Here is a 12,880-nt window from a genome sequence, read left to right as displayed (position 1 = left end):
CTTTCCCACACCATTTTAGATCCTTCACCTTGCTATCCATTGCAGAAAATTTGCATACATTTTGAAAAATTGAGTAAAACGCAGCGTGAATATTTGTGTAAAAAATCAAACCGTTTCACAGATTTCACTGCCTTAAATTGTTTTTACTCAATGCCTGAAAACGTATTAATTTATTTTAAAATTTTTAGACACATGAGCTGGGAAAGTTGAATCCAGATGTATCTTATTTAATAGTAAATGATGGATGGGAACTTGAGAATCCAGAAATAGAATTCCCTCAACCAGTAACTTATTCAGTTGATGTCAAACTTCTTCTCTTAAAGCGAAAGATTAGCGATCCTCTTTCTGCTGAACTTGCAGATCTTCTAGTCAACAATTCAGGAGAAGACACACGAAGAATAGAGAAATGGAAAGTATGTCATCTTATTCAATATATTGTGTTCTGAGGATTGGCCTATGTTTTATAGTTATTAAGTTATTTCCTTAAACTGAAACTAATGCCCTGATTACTACGAGTATTTAAAAAACTTTTACATTGGTACTGTACATTTTAGATATAATAATACTACATTCAACTAAGTTTATTTTTTTGAGAACACTAATTTTATTGACATGATTGGCAAAAATGTGTCAACTAATTTGAAAAGAACTTTCTTCGGATAAGACAAGACTCTTAATGGATGAAATTGCCTCCGGAGTTGTGACAGTAATAAAAATGTTGGAGCTATTTCCAAATGGAAAATATATATCACAGCTTGAAATGTTGATCTTTCGTAACACTTTTAGCTGTGGTGAAAAAGTGGAGTCAGTAGACCTAAAAACCACCCTTTAAAAATTTTTAATTTATTTCTTCTTTAAAATTTTTTTTATTCTTATTTATTTCATATTTTTTTTATTCATGGTTGCAGTTCTTAGTAAAAGGATATTTCATTGAGTTACTAATTACCCGGAATTGAATAATTTTACGGAGGTTCATTGTCTTCACCAGCAGGAAGAAAAATATGGTATCTAAGAATGCATCTAAGAAACGGTATCTAAGAAATCTATGAATTTTTAGATAATATGACCGAAAAGTAAAAAAAAAAAATAAAAAATGAAATATCTATTCATGCTTGCAGAGTTTAAATTTTTTAGCATATAAAATATTTTCTTACTTATAGTTTATTTGGGAGTAGTGTTTTTATGTATAATAAAAACCACAGTCGAAAAATATTCTAAAATAGAGGTCCCACGTGACATTTTTTCTTACTTTGTATAATTTATTAATGATAAGATTTCATTATTTAGATTTTAAATTCGCTTAAAGAGTTACATTTTCTGATTAATAATCAGCAGTATAAAGATTAATATTTTTTTACATGAATAATATAAAAAAAATAATAATCTTATTGCTATTTATTATACTTAGAGCTACTTATTATATTAAACACTTATTATATTAAATACTTATTATACTAAATACTTATTATATTAAATACTTATTAAATTAAATACTTATTATATTAAATACTTATTATATTAAATACTTATTATATTAAATATTTATTATATTAATCACCTATTATATTAATTACTTATTATACTAATTACCTATTACATTTACTGCTACTTATTACACTAATTACTTTTCATACTTACTGCTACTTATTATCCTAATTACTAAATTATACTTACAGCTACTTATTGTACTATTTACTTATTATACTTACTGCTACTTTTTATACGATTTACTAATTATACTTTATTCCATTTATTATACCAACTACTTATTATGCGTACGCTACTTATTAAACTAATTATTGATTATACTTACTGTTATCTATTATGCTAATTAATTTTTATACTTACTGCTACTTATATACTAATTATTTATTATACTTACTGTTACTTAATATACTAATTACTTATTTTACTTACTGCTACTTATTATATTAATTTAAATATTTTTCAGATGCATATGAGTAGAGAAGACGTGTTCGCTACTGCTGCTATTCGTAATGTAGTCGAAGCGTCCATCGTGATGTGGGATTTTGAAGACCACGAACGTAATGGTAAATGCAAGTACTTCAATGAATCCGAAGACGGAAGTTCGCCTTCTTTCTCATCTCTTGTTTCGGTAAAACAATTTTTTTTTTTAAAATGTAATTTTAGAATCCTTTTAAAAAGGTAAAAAACAAAAAAGTACACACACTGGGGGCGAATAACTCTATCGAAATTCACAAACAACAGTAGAGTAAGGCAAATGTAATAAACAAAACTAGAGATTGTCTACGGAAAGAATTCCCCCCACCACAAAGTCTGAGGCCGTCTGCTGCTATGGAAACAAGAATAGCGCATTTCAGGGAGGGTAGCTTCTCTTCCTTTCTAGGGCTAACACAATAGACAGAAGAAAAAGATTCCCTTTTTTTCGCCGACCCCACATTCTTGAAATTGTTGCACCTTGTTACCATAGTCACCGCCACAGGTCCAGACGAATGGCTAGGGGAGTTTTTACTTTAGACAAACTATAGTTTGATTACAGGAAGGAACTGAGAGAAGTTAAGACTATTATTAGATTACTTTCAAGCTTTTCCTGTCTTGCTGTTTATTACATTTCTTTTCCTGTACTGTGATTTTTCCGAATCTCGATAGTGTTTTTGTTTTCTCCTCGTTCAAATATTAATTTGCGGCCCTCCATAATTTGAAGGCCTTAGTGTTGACTCTCAATAAATTCTTTCATTTTTATTTTTGATAAGAATTCTTAAAGGTCATATAAGGGGCGCCCTTTCTTAAACACCCTGTATGGTGTTTCTGCATAATTAAGAAATAATAAAGTGAAATAAAATTTTGAAGAATTACTTATTTTAAGTAGACTGAAAAGGAGAAAACTATTCACTATTTATAAAACCTAACACGATAAACGAAGACGACATCATTTTCGACACATATGGGTGGGAAACTTTCGGTGTTGGCGAAAGTTTATTACGAAACTGATGTATCTATGTTTTTAATTTTAGGTCGGACAAAATTCCATCTTTTTGTCCACTTAAAAAAAGACAGTTTTTAAAATTCTATTGGGTGTACAAATTAGTTCGGTCCGTTTTTTTTGTGGTCAAAAATGCATTTATTTTTGAGCAAAATGAACGAACAGATTAATCAAAGTATTGTCCATTGCTGGCTACTACTTTTTCCCACCTCTCAGGCAAATTTCGAATTCCATCTCGAAAAAATGTCTCGTCTTTAGAGGCGATCCAAGTTAGGGGCAATTTTCGATTTCTGCGAAAGAAATGAACCGGTGACCTGCCAAATTGTGCTGAATCCGACGGAACAACCAGTAATCAGAAGGAGCACTGTCTGGTGAATACAGCGGGTGCGGTAAAATATCCCACTTGAGCATTTCCAAATAATTTTTTACGACTTTTGCGACAGCGACATAAGGCTGACCGTTATCATACAGAAGAATAGCTTTGTCATGTCTTTGCTCGTATTCCGGCTGTTTCTCTTATAATGCACGATTCAAACGAATCAATTGTAGCCTATATCGATCGCCCGTAATGGAATCGTCAAGTTGTAGCAGTTCATGGTATACAACACCATTCACCATTCTTCTTTCACCATTCACGAAACGTCGAAACCATTCCCAACATGATTTATCAGTTGGAGCATTGTCACCATTAACTTTTACAAGCATTCGATGCGCTTTAGCTGCCTGCACTTTTCTTGCAATTAAAGCAGAAACATTAAAATCTCCCGCAAATGGTGCTTAGTTACCACAAAATTTGACATATTCAACCAAGTAAAAAACAGGGTTTTTGTATGAAACTCAAAGCGATATGAACTGAATATTATTGACAGATGTATAACCTCTCTGAAACCATCGAAACCAGCTGTCACTATGAAACATTCATAATAGCCAGAGCTATCTTTTGAAAACGGACCGAACTAATTTGTACTCCCAATATTTTAATAAATATTTCTACTTTTTAGTTTTGTGACTATTAGCTTATTTATGTAAAAAATGATTGAAATTTCGATTGACAATAAAACAGCACACGGCTTCAGATGAGATATGATAATAAACAATTAATTCTACTTGTAGTGGTCGGTTAACGATTGAAACTTGTATGTCTTTAGAAATTCACATGCTCTAGTTAGTCGAATTTTCGACAGCAAGATCATACAATGCTCTCACACTTCCGAAAATTAACTATAACTAAGTAGTGAAATAATCTAAGGTGTAATCATTATTTATTAGCTTATTCTTATTATTTAATGATAATGAAAAAAAATTTTTTTTTTACAGTTTGCATTAAAATTTATTTATTTTAGACTTTAGAGAACACCGAAAACTGTTTGAAATTACAAACGAGTTAATTATGTGATTTATATTTTTCGGATGATTAAAAAATATTGTAATTGTCTTACTGATATCATTTTTAAGCAATTGCCTATGAGATAAAAAATGCATAAATATGCTGAGAAAGTAAAAAAAAATATACTCGCCATTCTTTTTTTATTTTTTAAATAATTTTTGATCTTATGATTGGATTTTATCATGCTAAAACTCAATCTTATGATCCAAGAACCTTATCCAACGATATTTTATGTTGCGAAATTGTACACAAAAATGCACTTTCTTTGTATAAACATACAGTTTTTCGACTGATTTATATTCTTGATTCCCAAAATATGAAGGGTTGTCGTAATCTGGTTATCATGGTCCCAATAGTTAGGCCAGGATATCGGTCTGGAGCAGCGGTTCCCAATGTTTCTCGGCTACCGAACCCTATGTAATAAATCTTCTTTTGATGGAACCCTGGCTTTCTAGATAAAGATTTTTTTAGGTGATTGTGAACGTTTTAACCCTAAAAAGGCTATTTTTAAAATATTTAAAATATTTAATTAGTGGAATGAAACTTTTTCATTCGTTTTATCATTAATAATCTAACATCAGTTTTTATGTCCGGCATTTAAGTTTCCGGTTTTTGTGCTATATCTAGTCTAGTTATGAATTTGCTTTTGATAGATATAAATAAGCTGAAAATGAATAAAATAAACTAAATTATGGTTTACTTCGAAATGAAAACTTATTAAAACTAAACTGCTGTAACGTTGAAAATGCTTGTTAGTGAAATTTTTTTTTACTAACGAATCTAGTTATTTTATTTTGATTTGAAAAGCGCGATGAAAGATACCAATACAATAATATATAATTGTTGTTGTTATTTATGTGTCCATGGATTTTCGGATAACATCAAAAGTTCGGACTATTGCGGCCACCAGCTTCGGCGCCTCTATAATATATAATTGCTTCCTCTTTTTATAATTTTTTCTATTTATTATTATTCGAAATATTATATTTTCTTTTCAAAAAGCCCATTTCTTTTTCATTGGCATTTTACTAGCAGTAATTTCATAAAAGCAATCGAAAGATTAAATAAATTATGAATTTTAAGTTGGATCTAAATGTAATCAGAGGTTTCAAAACTCATCACAGGTTATAAGATAATACTAACTCAGGGAACCCCTTTAACTCTTCCACGGTATCCCAAGGTTCCTCGGAACAGCATTCGGAAACCACTGGTCTAAATATTGAACTCCTTATGCTAATTTTGCTTTTTGCTTATTTCTCCATATCTCGAGAACTTTGAAAATTTGAACGAGATTGGTCGAATAGTTCTTGGAAAATCAAAATGTTTTATTTTTATTTTTAATTATGATATAATATCGTTATATTATATTTTAATTATATCATAATGTATGATTCACTACTCTTTATTAAAAGCACAGCAAAAGTACTTGAAATTATGACGTAACTTTAAAACGATTTTTATTAAACAACACTGTACAGTGTGAGAAAAAAAAAAAAAAAAAAAAACAGGAAATCTTGAATAGCTTTTGATCTAGTAATCGAATCTTCAACTATTTGAACTCAATCTTAATAGTTTGAAGGTTGAATGATTGACTCCGAGCAGACAATATTTCAAGTTACGAACATCAAACATAAAAACATATTTTCTCTGAATACTTTCTCTATAAAACATACTTTCTCTGTACTTTTTTTATTAGCAGATTTGGATTCTTTACCCTTAAAATATGAATGTAGCCGCAATTATAGTCTTAACCATTTAATCAAAACAGTGGTCGGAAATTTGGATCTCTAAATGTTAATTTACTTTTTGCATATTTTGCTAGACCTCATGAACTTACTAAACGAATTGAAAAACAGTTATAAAGATCGTATACAAATGCAAATCCAAAGGCAAATCGTTTATCAAAAGGTCTTGCGAAAAATAATTTCTATTAATTAATTATTTTTTTATTTCTTTGTTAAAATAATTTCGAAGTGTAAAGTACATAAATTTTTCCAACATTTTAATAAATGCATTTTTAAATGGCAAAATACAAAATTTGAGCGTAATCGCCGAATCCGTCATAAAACGGTATGTTTATTCATATCAGAGAAAATACATTTCTGTATCTCATTTCGTAACTAAAAATATCTTCTCCGCTAATTAATTCGCATATCTGAGTTTAAGTTCTCGAACCATTAAGTTTGACTCTTAGTGCTTAAAAACCCGATCTTAAGATCTAAAGTCCTTCAGGGTGATCTATTTTTTTCCTTCTCAATATACAATACTAAAAATATTTCCGAGCATTCAACCTAAATATCGATAAAATATTTTAAAGATTAATTAAATTCTTTAATTAATTGGTTTAGCCTGAGAAAATCTAATATGCAGGTGTAAACAAATGTTTACATAGATAAGTGGTTCAGTTTTACAATTTATCAGGTAACTTGATCTATGCTTGTATTAGTTCCAGGTTCAGCAATATTTTAAGAGAAGATTTTTTTAACATTATTTCCTTTCCAGATAGATTTTGTGTTACAGAAAATAATGACTTTAATTTGCTTTTTAAATGTATAAAAGAAAGTGTGTTTTATTTAAATTAATATCTTAACATTGTTTTAATATATTTCTCTTGTTTATTTACTAGAAATACATGCTAGACGCTAGAGTGCTTCCAACAAGCCATTCTTACGATTTACTTAAAAACTTTCCCGTCAAAACAAATACAGAAATATTTAGGAAAATAGCTTCGTGGGATTCAAAGAAAGTGCCTAGGTTTAAGTATGTTTCCAAAAATATCGAACGAAGACTGCTTTTTGAAAACAGAACTCTAAAGATAGGAATGCCTTTTGTGAGTTATATTCGCAAATATTTTTATTTTTTAAAAATGTTAACTTAACTATTAACAACATTTTTTTGTTGCTAACAACAACTACAACTATTTTGTTACAAATGTGGTTTACTTCAATTACTTGAATACAAATGTAGCTACTTTATTAGAAATGTAGATAGCTACAATTACTTTATTACAAATGTAGTTAACTGCAATTAACTTATTGCAAAAGTTGTTAACTACAACTACAAATACTTTATTGTAAATGTTAAGCAGTAATTACTTTTGAAATGTAGTTATTACTCAACTATTTTTTGGAGACAAACTTTATGAAAGAATTCCATTTGAAATCATGTTTAAAATTAAAAAAAAAGTTGAATATTTAAAGAAAAAATTTGTAAAAAAAATGATTTAGAATCTAAAATGAGCCGATTCTTTTATAGTTTTTTCAAACTTTCAAATTTTTATGCCTTCTTTGAGAGTCAAACTAGACCTTCATATACTACAAACACTGGTATACACTGGCGCAATAGACCTTCATATGGCGCCACTGAAAAACAGGAACAATCGCACCCCCACTGCCTAAACAGGCATACGACAAAAAAAATAGACCTTCATATATGAAGTTTTATTACGGCATATGAAGTTATATATGAAGTTTGATGAAGTAATGAAGTTTTTCCATCATGTCAGATAGTCACTCATTTTTAAATTTCTCAAATTATTTGTTGCTTGACAGTAACTCCACTTTTTTTGATGTTTTGAAACGAGTAAAATATTCGCCACCTAAAATCAACGAGATCTATCTATAGTTATTATATAATTTAAATGGTAGACTTAAAAATTTAAATGGTAATGTTTTCAGAAAAAAATTATTGTAAAACCATTCCGAAATATACATTTTTTAAAAGGTAATTTAATATTACACATATGCTTGCTTTTAGAGTTTTTAAAAATTTGCTTTTGCGTTCTTATGTGACCAGGGTCCATTCGAGGGTTTTGAAACAATTTTTAAAAAACTTAATTCAAAAATTATTCTGAGAATTATTACTCCTCAATAAGGTTCCAAAGTTAAAGTTTTTTCATGGACGAAAAAAAGAAGCTTATGTTTATCTTTCATTGAAAGTGAAAACTACAATAAATGCATATACTAAAATACCTTCAATGTATCCCCAAGTGACATCTCAGAACTCCTATTTCTTCTTCTTATAAGTTTTTATAGGTGCAATTTATAGAGATCTTAGATAAAGTTTTCCAAAAATCGATGTAGCATATCGTAAGTGATGTGTAAGGATTAGTTTTACATTCCTTTATCTCCAAACGATTCTATTTAACAGTAGCTGATTCAACCAAGTAATCATGAGTTGAATAATGGGAAGTGTTTGATTCCGTTTTAGAAAATAGATTAAAGCAATACACCAATGTTTGTATAGTATACATAATTAAAGAGTTGAATGAGTATAGATTCTATGTGACATTTTACTGAACTTGTGTAAACTTAGTTTAGAAGTTGACAGTAGGAAATAAAAGATTTTGTCATGGCTTTATATCTTATCCGCAAGTTCCAGTTGGAAAATTCCAACAGTTCCGAATACTCATTTAAATAATTCATACCATAGCGTTCGTCTCTCTCGACGTTTTAAGCTGTCAGAAGGTTATTCGCGGGCATTTATTGCCAAAACATTTAAAACTTCAAAAACACTCAAAAGTTATAGTTTGGTGCTATCATCTACTGATATCTGCTAAATTTGAAGACTTGTAAAGTTAAAAAGGTTAAGTAAGTGTGCATATAGCTAACTATTCACTCTTATTTAAAACACTTGCGGAAAGCCAGAAGGGTCTGATCTAGTGGATGACTTGAATCAAGACGAAGGGAGCAAATAGAAGAGGATTTGAAATTACTTAAAACTACCAACTACAAGGAAAAGGTGACCAAGAGAAAAGAATGGTCCAAAATCCTAAAGGAGGACTAGGCTCTGCGAAGGTTGTTAATTCACCAGAACGACAAGGAAGTGTCTATAGTTAAAAACATGGCCAAGTTACAATCTTTCCCACAGAAATATAATTTTTTTTCTTCAAAAATGTCACTGCTTAGTTGGTGTTGTTAAATTGATTAATATTACTTCATATTTTTAAAAAAAAATCACATGTATTTGTCAACTAAAAGAGTTAATTTAAAAAACTCATTCTAAAACTGACTATGGTCTCTCTTTTTTAATACAGAGTCCACCCTATACCATCTCTACCAACTCTTTTGAAGATGATTTTGAAGATGGTGTTGTGGAGAGATTGTTTCAATATTTAATGCAGCAATTGAAGTTCAAGTAAGTGCAAAGTAGTTCTTTCTTGCAAAATTTCCTTTCCTTTGAAATTCAAAAGCAATACTGTTTCAAGATTTCGCTTTTAGGTATGAAGTTATATCACCAGAAGACAACGAATGGGGTGTATTAATGCCAGATGGTACGTGGAGTGGGGCTGTTGGGATGTTGCTCAACAGAGTAAGAAACTATAAATTATAATGTATTTCAGTAGATTGAAATTTATTATAATATTTTTTTATTGAAATTTTTGAGGAAATATAAGAAAAACTTAATTTAAGATAGATAAGAATCCATGCCAGATTGAACTGTTATATGATATATATGTTACCGGCAAAGTTTGGATTCCGGCATTCTATAATAGAATGCCTAGGCATTGTATATAATGTCTAAAACTAGCCGGCAATGTATGAAAAGATTTATATTTCACACATTTCCTAGGCATTCTATAGAATGCCGAATGAGAAACCAGCAAAGTCTAAAATACATCTCCGATTTCCAAATCACTCTCAGTATTTTTTCAGAATAACATTTTTATTTTTGAGAAATGCATGTTACTGTGAATGACCGAAATCTGGAGAACGTCGATTTTAACCGGTGAATGTCAACAATCACTTAGTCGCTTTGGTGAATGTCTGAAATATTTATTACATCCGATTTGATATTAATTTATTCTTGGATATAATTACATTTATTCGATATTTTATTACTTACTGACGATAGATTACATTTATTCGATATTTTAATACTTACATACTGGATTAAAAGAAACATCAGTGTTTGGAGTATCGGGCAAAAATATATCGGGCAATGGCACTTGACCTTAAAAAAGCATCAGTGTAGGGTATACCGGGCAAATGTATACCGGGCAGTGGCAGTGAACCTTAAAAAGGCATCAGTGTAGAATATACTGAGCAAATGTATACCGGGCAGTGGCATTTAACTAGACCTAGTATATATTTCGGACATTTGCCAAAGGTCTAGTCATGGTAATATATTATCAAAAAGTTTAATATATTAACAAAATGTTCTTAAAGAAAATTGCAATTAATTATATTTTATCAAAGAAATAATTTTTATTTATTTATTATTATTTTTTTGTTGTTTAAAAATATCGACTTTTAAGAAACAAAAAATAATGACTAATGTGAAGTAGTCACAGGAATGAGGAGCGGAGACATCCGGGTGTGGTACCTTCTACTAAATAAAAAATAGTTTTTATAGTTCGATATTGTTGTCGTTGTAGCTCATTTACGTCGCCCTAGAGCTGCACAATGGGCTATTGGCGACGGTCTGGGAAATATCCCTGATGATGATCCGAAGATATGCCATCACAATTTTGATCCTCTGCAGAGGGGATGACACCCCCGCTTCGGTAGCCCGACAACCTGCACGTGAAGTCGAGCACTTTACGGTAGAACAGTTTAACGAGGACCAATACCGCACACCCTCGGTCCCTACGCAGACTAATCCAAGTGGTCACCCACCCACGCACTGACCGCAGCCAGTGATGCTTGACTTCGGTGATCTGTTGGGAATCGTGTCTTAACGATCAGTCCACTGAGGGACATTTTTAGTTCGAAGTTGATTAAATTGTCAATGAGTTAAATATTTATTCTTATAATTTATGTTATTCAATAGTACGGTAATAGTACTATAATAGTACTATACGTTACTATACTATAGTATTATACGATAGTACAGTACTATGCTATAGTACTATACGATAGTACAGAACTACGCTAAAGTATGTACTATACGATAGTACAGTACTATGCTATAGTACTATACGATAATAAATAGCATTAAAGAGTTGTGTTTATTAATAAAACAGTTATTGAAGTTATCATTATTTTGTCTTCGTTTATTTTGCTTTACATGACTTAAAAAAGTTATTTCTTTCCAGACTGTTGATCTTGTACCTTTTCTCGGAGTAACAAGAGGTCGGAGTCAGTTTTTGGATTTTTCCGATCCGGTCATGACTACCAGTTCAGCAATTCTCGTCCAGAAACCCCGGGTACCCCCAAGGACACTAATATTTCTGAGACCATTTTCACCTATGGTTAGGACTAAATATTTATGCATTAAAAAATTTGGCCAACAATAATCTGTCGATTTTATATCTTTTTCTTCCAAACGAATTGATACTATTTCATCATTAGTTTTGCTTTTCAGTACATATTTTCTTAAATTTTAATTACCATAATAATTTAGTTTTCTCGAAACAAGTTTTAAAAGTATAGTAGAAGCAAAATTAATATTCCTATTGCTGTAGGAATGCTAATTTGGTAATGTAGTCCAACTTTGCTGTCACTTTCATGCTAATCATTGAGTTTATCTGATACAACGAATAAAAAGTAATTAAATATTTCAGAACGAGTAATAAACTCCTGAGATCCATAAGATTGCAAATAATGATGTTACCTTAAAAATATTTTTTAAAAAAATCGAACCGTTTGCAGTTTAATTTTTATAAATAGCAATTTCTCAGCTAATAAAAACAATTTGTTTTTAAAATATTTTTTAATTGATCTAATTTAAATTTTTGAATAATATTGAGCTAAACTTACCTCTATCACTCACTATCTAAACTTTAGGACGCTAGACAGAAAGACAGATACACAAACTCTTTATTTTATTATTATAAAGGGACCCGAAAAGTCTCGTTTCCATGGCTGATAATGAATGCATACGAGAAAAACAGGTAGAAAAGAAATATGAACTTTTAATGAAATCTATATATAAATAAATAAATAGACTCTTTTTTTTTTTTTACAAAGAATAAAGTGATTTTACTTATTTTTATAATTTGTTCTTCTGTTTTTCATTTTCAAAATCAAAAATTTTTGTCAAAAATTTTTAAAAAACTGCAGATTTTTTTTCTATTGAAAATATTTCATAATAATAATTTTCAAGATAAAAATATTTTTCATTGTATTATAATTAAGTTTAATATGGATTGATGTAATATGCCTTAAATTTTACCTTACTATCCGTTTTTATATCTTTACCACATGTAATCGGTTTTCATCTGAAGTAATTGTCAGAAACACGAATAATTTTATTATGCATCCTCAACATTAGCAAATCCTTGTGTGAAAGATAATTGTTATTAAGATATCATTTCGTACTCCGCAGTTCCGCAGTAATGAGCAATATCTTAAACAATTTGTTGAACAGAATTAATATCTTGCGTTTTGGGTAATCTACAACTGCAGTGCTGCCGAAGAAGACACTGATCATTGTGGGAAGCTTACCTTTGGTGAAATTTCTTCCCTGGCAGAAATGAAATTAAACAAGACCATAAGAACTCCTCCCAACCACTCTTGGTATTTTGCGAAAAAACAGAGAGAATCTTTCAGTCTTAGACCGAGAGCCCATCAAACTGAATTTTCACG

General features: G+C 30.1%; 1 protein-coding gene across 1 annotated transcript in view; it reads left to right on the top strand.

Moving 5' to 3' along the window:
- Nucleotides 1-12,880, top strand: part of LOC107447365 (glutamate receptor ionotropic, kainate glr-3) — a 44,605-nt gene that overhangs the window by 18,727 nt on the left and 12,998 nt on the right. Inside the window, exons 6-11 of the mRNA XM_016062252.4 lie at nucleotides 189-413; nucleotides 1,952-2,116; nucleotides 6,979-7,182; nucleotides 9,388-9,488; nucleotides 9,572-9,662; nucleotides 11,389-11,544. Coding sequence (XP_015917738.1) covers nucleotides 189-413; nucleotides 1,952-2,116; nucleotides 6,979-7,182; nucleotides 9,388-9,488; nucleotides 9,572-9,662; nucleotides 11,389-11,544 — 942 coding nt within the window. The remainder of the gene's footprint in view (nucleotides 1-188; nucleotides 414-1,951; nucleotides 2,117-6,978; nucleotides 7,183-9,387; nucleotides 9,489-9,571; nucleotides 9,663-11,388; nucleotides 11,545-12,880) is intronic.

The sequence above is a fragment of the Parasteatoda tepidariorum genome, chromosome 10 (assembly GCF_982258835.1).
Source record: "Parasteatoda tepidariorum strain Cologne lab strain chromosome 10, Ptep-v5.0, whole genome shotgun sequence".
NCBI classification, from domain to species: Eukaryota; Metazoa; Arthropoda; class Arachnida; order Araneae; family Theridiidae; genus Parasteatoda; species Parasteatoda tepidariorum.
Note: the sequence above shows the minus strand (reverse complement) of the source record. Positions and strands in the feature narration are given on the sequence as shown.